This window comes from Otolemur garnettii, unplaced genomic scaffold, assembly GCF_000181295.1.
Source record: "Otolemur garnettii isolate 467f Iridium unplaced genomic scaffold, OtoGar3 scaffold00210, whole genome shotgun sequence".
Lineage (NCBI taxonomy): Eukaryota > Metazoa > Chordata > Mammalia > Primates > Galagidae > Otolemur > Otolemur garnettii.
This window is the reverse complement of record NW_003852605.1, coordinates 709,682-715,958: the sequence shown is the minus strand read 5'-3', so window position 1 is coordinate 715,958 and position 6,277 is coordinate 709,682. Positions and strand designations below refer to the sequence as shown.

Here is a 6,277-nt window from a genome sequence, read left to right as displayed (position 1 = left end):
AAAAAAAAAAAAGAAAGAAAGAAAATGATAAAAGAACCTACTGCCTCTCTTCTTATTTAATTAATTATTTTTTTGAGACAGAGTCTCAAGCTATTGCCCTGAGTAGAGTCTCATGGCATCACAGCTCACAGCAACCTCAAACTCTTGGGCTTAAGCAATTTTCTTGCCTCAGAGTCCCAAGTAACTGGACTATAGGCACCAGCCACAACGCCCCGCTATTGGTTTTTTTGTTGCACTTGTCACTGTTGTTTTAGCTGGCCCGGGCAGGGTTTGAACCCATTGAACCTGCCAGCCTCAGTGTATGTGGCCTGCACCATAACCACTGAGCTACAGGTGCCACACCATTTATTTTTTTATAGAGACAGTGTCTCGCTCTTGCTCAGGCTGGTCTCAAACTCCTGAGCTCAAGCAATCCACCCATGTCAGCCTCCCAGAGTGCTAGGATTATAGGTGAGCCACCTCACCCCACCCATACTGGGGTTACTTATCTCTGCTTCTGTTCATGTGAGTACCCTCACCTAGAGTAAAAAACAGAGTTGACATTTACCAAGGCCTTATGACAGACCAGTCACTATGATAAGATCTTTCCCTCAACTACTTGATTAAATCTCTATGATAATCATGAGGCAGATATTATCTTCCATCTTACTGAGGTAGAAACAAAGGCTCAGGTGGTTAAGTAATTTGCCCAAGGTCAAATACTGATAAGTGGCAGACCCAGGGTATGAATACGGGACTCTGACTTGAGAACCTGTTCTCAACACTGTGCCATATGTCTTTCCACCCATCCGGGTGTAGTGGCTCACACCTATCATCCCAGCACTTTGGAAGGCCAATGCAGGTGAATTGCTTGAGCTCAGGAATTCAAGACCAGCCTGAGCAAGAGTGAGACTGTGTCTCTACTAAAAATAGAAAAACTAGCTAGGTGTCATGGCAGATGCCTGTAGTCCCAGCTACTCAGGAGGCTGAAGCCAGAGGATCACTGGAGCCCAAGAATGTGAGGTTGCTGTGAGTTATGATGATGCTACAGCACTCTGTGCAGGGTGACAGAGTGAGACTCTGTCTGGAAAAAAAAGAAAAAGAATACTATCTCTCTTGGGAGTTCCAGGCACTATGTAATTCCTCTTTTGGTAGACTGGCATCATAGGCTCTCCCTCTCACTTATCTCCTTCAAAGCAGCATCCTCTGTCCTCAGGATTCCCCAGTGACTACTACAGCTCTTGGACGGCAGTGCTCAGTGAAGAGACTGACTTTCTCCTTCCACTCAGACTGCTTGCTGAGTCAAGTACCTCATCACAGATGACCAGACCAACACTTCCTTTCTGGAGGACTCCAACATGAAGGCGGAAGGTCTCATAGGAAATGATGAGGATAGGAGAAGGCACTCTGGCTCCATGCTGGCTCATGAAGCCTTCTACAACAGAAAAGGTGTCAAGAGAACAAATCAGAATATCTTTAAATAAAACAAAAGCAGTTTCACAGTTCTTTTATTTAGCCTGGAAATAACCAGCTATTTCAACTATTTTCAATGGGAATTCTCTTCCACCCGTGAATTGCCCTCAACCCTGGCCACAGGTGAGCAACACACACAAGAAAGGAAGCAGCTGGTCGGGTGGAAGAGTGCAACCGTCTTTGTTAAGGCTCCATACCCAGCTTTCGGTCTATCTCATCCTTAGATCCCCCATCGATGGCCAGAGGTTGGATTCTTCCACCAAGCCATTTTCCAACCTCATTGTACCAGTTCTTCACCAGGCTGGAGGGAGACACCACCACCGCCTTGTCTATTTCTGGCTTGCACTCTGGACTCTGGCGCAAGAGTGTCCACATCAACGTGATGCACTGCAGTGTCTTTCCCAGGCCCATCTCATCAGCCATGATGCAGCCATGGCTGCCAGGGATGCGCCGACTGGTGACACACTCCCACAGGAACTTCACTCCCTGGGGAATAACAACATTCAGTCCAGTCACCTTGGCAATTGGTGCTGCCCCAAGATGACAGTCTTTGAGGCTCAGCCCCTAGCCACATACCTTATTCCCTTCACCCTCATTTACCTCTCTCTGATGAGGCCGCAAAACCTTACTCAGAATAGGATCAACAACCACATGGACAGGGAGATTTTCCCTGAGAAAACACAGAATAAAAAACAAACAAACATGGCACTCAGCTATGGGTAAGTCCAGGCCCTCAAGAGGTTAGGTCCTGCTGATCCAGAGGCAACAGAGGCAGCTGCGCAAGAGAGGACCTTCTTGGCTAATAACTAAATGATAAAACCATTACAAATTCTTGCTCCAGGAGTTAAAAACTTAGGAGCGAGATAAGTTCCCTGTGTCATTGCCTCAATCATGCCTCCTCCTGGCAGGAGGCATGAGGAACCTTCCTAACTGGACATGACCATGTGTTCTTCCTAACTTCCTACACTTGGATGGTGCAGGAGTCATGACAGCTCTCTGAAATCATATGCCAATCCCCAAGAGAAATCACACTAAACTATTCCCCTTCCCTCCCAGGAATGTGCACTTACAGAGGACAAGAATTGCTCAAGAGATACCACATACTTGTCAAGCTTTAGCTGGTCATGGGCACTCAGCAGGGGAGGCTCATACAGAACCAAGGCACCTTCCTCCAGGGGGTCATGGAGGGCCCGGCGGACCCCAGCTCTTTTCAGGCCCAGTGCTCGAAAGCCCAGAGGACCTACGAACCAATAATTCTTCTGTCACCTAAGTCTCTAAGTTCAGAAGCTCCAGCAAGCCCAGCCCAATTGCCTGTCCTTCATATAACCTTTCCTGAGATCCCATATGACACTCTCTCCCCGAGAACTCCTCCAAACCTTATTTGATCACCTCTATCTGACCATTATCTCTTTCTGCTTTAGATCACAGGTTTTCTATTTTATTTCACCCATTCAACTATAAACTTCTAGATGACCAAGTCTTGTTCATCTCAAGTCAATCCCAGAAAGGTATAAAACCCTAAGGGGGCCTTTTCAAGTCTGAGAGCTCTTGAAAGCTGTCCTGCTCCCTCCCCAGCCCTGTTTCAGCATAATCCTGTGCACTACCAAGGACAGGAAAAAACTCTATAGAATCAAGGATTTCTCTATAGAATCAGGGATTTCGGCTCTCTGAAATCATATGCCAAAACTCTACTATCCCACACAGTCTGCCTCATACAGGAGATGCTACTGAACACACTTGGACTAAACCAAGCCTGGGTCCAGCAGCCACTTTAGCCCACCAGGAGCTTCCTAACCACTGGCACACCTCCACCAAGAAGATGAGGAACAGTAGGTCTTGGCAGCCCTTACTGAGCCCAACACAGCTTTCATGCAGGCCTCAGAAGAATCACCTTGAACATAGTCACCACTGCACTAGCATATTCCATTTTTAGGTAAGCTCATATTTACAAAAGCAGGAGTTTTTAACTTATTCAGGCACATTTACACATGACAAATTAGAAAAATAGACAAGTCTCTATTTTACCTTGATAATTTGGAATAGGCACTTTAAAAGGCTTTGATAAAATGCTTCGAATAAACGCTTCCTAAAAAGAAAGGAGAAACAGGGATTCAGGATGATTGGAGATGTTATGGGACAATACTGTCATTATATGCTCCACATTAGGTTTTACACATCAGCTTCCATCTTTCAGGCATATGTAAGGTTCTACAAATACTTACGGATGACAGAAGCACTTAGCTTCACTCAACCATAAGGCTCAGGAAAGGCCAGGCATGGTGGCTCACATCTGTAATCCCAGCACTTGGGAGGCCAAGACGGGTGGATTATCTGAGCACACAGGTTTGAGACCAGCCTGAGTCAGAGCAAGACCTCATCTCTAAAAATAGTCAGGCGACTTGGTGCCTATAGCTCAGTGGCTAGGGTGCTGGTCACATGTACTGGGACTGGCAGGTTCGAACCTAGCCTAGGCCTGCTAAACAACAATGACAACTACAACAAGAAATAGCCGGGCATTGTGACAGGCACCTGTAGTCCCAGCTACTTGGGAGGCTGAGGCAACAGAACTGCTCAAGCACAAGAGTTAGAGGCTGCTGTGAGCTGTGACGCCACTCTACCGAGGGCAACATAATGAGACTCTATCTCAAAAAATAAAAAAATAGGCTCGACACCCCTAGCACAGTGGTTATGGCGCCAGCCACATACACCAAGAGTGGCAGGTTCAAACCTGGCCCGGGCCAGCTAAACAACTGCAACCAAAATATAGCCAGGCATTGTGGTGGGTACCTATAGTCTCAGCTACTCAGGAGGCTAAAGCAAGAGAATTGCCTAAGCCCAGGAGTTGGAGGTTCCTGTGAGCTGTGACACCACAGTACTCTACCGAGGGTGATAAAATGAGACTCTGTCTCTAAAAAAAAAAATAAAATAAAATACATAAGGCTCAGGGAAGATCATGCCAATTAGGACACCTGACTCTTCTCTAAGGTATAGCACCTTAGAATGCAGTATCAGTAAAATAATAATAATTTTATTATTACTAACAACAGCACAAAAGTGGTCACAATAATGATGGCCAACAATGTAAGCCTCTTGCTTTCATGTTACCATTTAATCCTAACAGCGGCTCAGTGCCTATAGCTCAACCGGCTAAGGCGCCAGCCACATACACCTAAGGTGGCGGGTTCAAATCCCCAGCCCGGACCTGCCAAACAACAATGACGGCTGCAACCAAAAAATAGCCGGGCGTTGTGGCGGGCGCCTGTGGTTCCAGCTACTTGGGAGGCAGAGGCAGGAGACTCGCTTGAGCCCAGGAGTTGGAGGTTGCTGTGAGCTGTAATGCCATGGCACTCTACCCAGGAGGACAGCTTGAGGCTCTGTCTCAAAAAAAAAAAAAAATCCTAACAGCCATATGAGGTCTGTGTATTATTGGCATTCCCATTTTACAGATGAGCAAGCTTAGGTTCAGAGTGATTAAGTCACTTTATCAAGTCACAGCCACTGCACATAGAATTTTCACTTTCACATTCCACTTTCCTGATTCTAGGGCCCTTACTTATAACCCCTCAGCAATGTGGCCTCTTACCCAACCTGTCTACACAAATCCATGCAGTCTGTAGCCATATCACCCTGAACACATCCAATCTCGTCTGAGTATAGCCACACAGATGAGCCCAGAGCCAGCAGCTTCCTGCCATGTAGAGCACAGGAGAGGGAAAAACAAGAGGGAGCAGGCAAGCCCATCACCAAGAAAAAGCAAGTGGAAGAAAGGAAACAAGAAGCAAAGACATGTGGGTCTAGAGAAGAGGCAGTTCTTCCACATAAGGGCCTGCAGCCTAGAATCAGCATTATTCTATTGGCACTGAGGCCAGGGTAGGGGCAGAGGAGTAGGCAGGGGAGTTAATGCTGAACTAACTGACAGCTCCCATGAAAGTTCTGGTCCACAGACAAAAGAGCTCTTCGCGGAATTACAATAGCCTGTGGATCTCAACAAAACCAGAGCTGGAATTTCAGAGAACAAGGAGAAACCATGAGTAGAGACTCTAAAGGTGGTTTTAACAGAATACATTAGAGAAATAAGCAATAATAAAAAAAAAACTACTAGCAAAAAAGATAGTTTTATAGAAAAAAAATTTATTTTTTTGTTTCTTTGTTTTTTAGAGATAAGGTCTTGCTCTTGCTCAGGCTGGTCTTAAACTCCTAACCTCAAAGGACCCTCCCACCTCGGCCTCCCAGAGTGCTTGGATTACAAGCATGAACCACACGTCACATGGCCATTTTACCTTGTATTCTGACCCATTTCTTTACACATAAAGATCATAAATTTCTAAAAGTTCAATGTACTTTTTCTTTTTTTTTTTTGAGACAGGGTCTTGCTCTATCACCCAGGCTAGAAAGCAGTGGCATCATCACAGTTCACTCTGCAACCTTGAACTCCTAGGATCAAAAGAGCTCCCTGCTTCAGCTTTCCAGGGGAACAGAGACTACATGCACGTGCCACCACGTCAGGCTAATTTTTCTATTTTTTTGTTCAGCCTGTCTCAAACTCCTTGCCTCAAGCAATCCTCCCACCCTGGCCTCTCAGAGCATTAGGATTACAGGCATGAGTCACCACACCCCAGGCAAGAAAGTCAATGTACTTTAAATAGGAAAAACATAACAAATATTTGTTACAATATATTGGAAGACAAAAAAGGAATGTGAAGAGATGAACTTCATTATCACACTAAGCAACATGACAAGGTTGCTGAAGAGCCAAATCCTTTGATTATTTGCACATTTGTTGTACCTGAATAAAATCTACTGACAATCTTTTTTTTTTTTTTTT

General features: G+C 45.5%; 1 protein-coding gene across 1 annotated transcript in view; it reads right to left on the bottom strand.

The window, feature by feature from the left end:
* Positions 1-6,277, bottom strand: part of RAD54L (RAD54 like) — a 36,872-nt gene that overhangs the window by 19,909 nt on the left and 10,686 nt on the right. The window contains exons 4-8 of the mRNA XM_023507860.1: positions 3,478-3,538; positions 2,557-2,692; positions 2,053-2,122; positions 1,650-1,938; positions 1,216-1,414 (exon numbers count right to left, since the gene is read on the bottom strand). Of these exons, the coding sequence (XP_023363628.1) occupies positions 1,216-1,414; positions 1,650-1,938; positions 2,053-2,122; positions 2,557-2,692; positions 3,478-3,538 (755 nt within the window). The remainder of the gene's footprint in view (positions 1-1,215; positions 1,415-1,649; positions 1,939-2,052; positions 2,123-2,556; positions 2,693-3,477; positions 3,539-6,277) is intronic.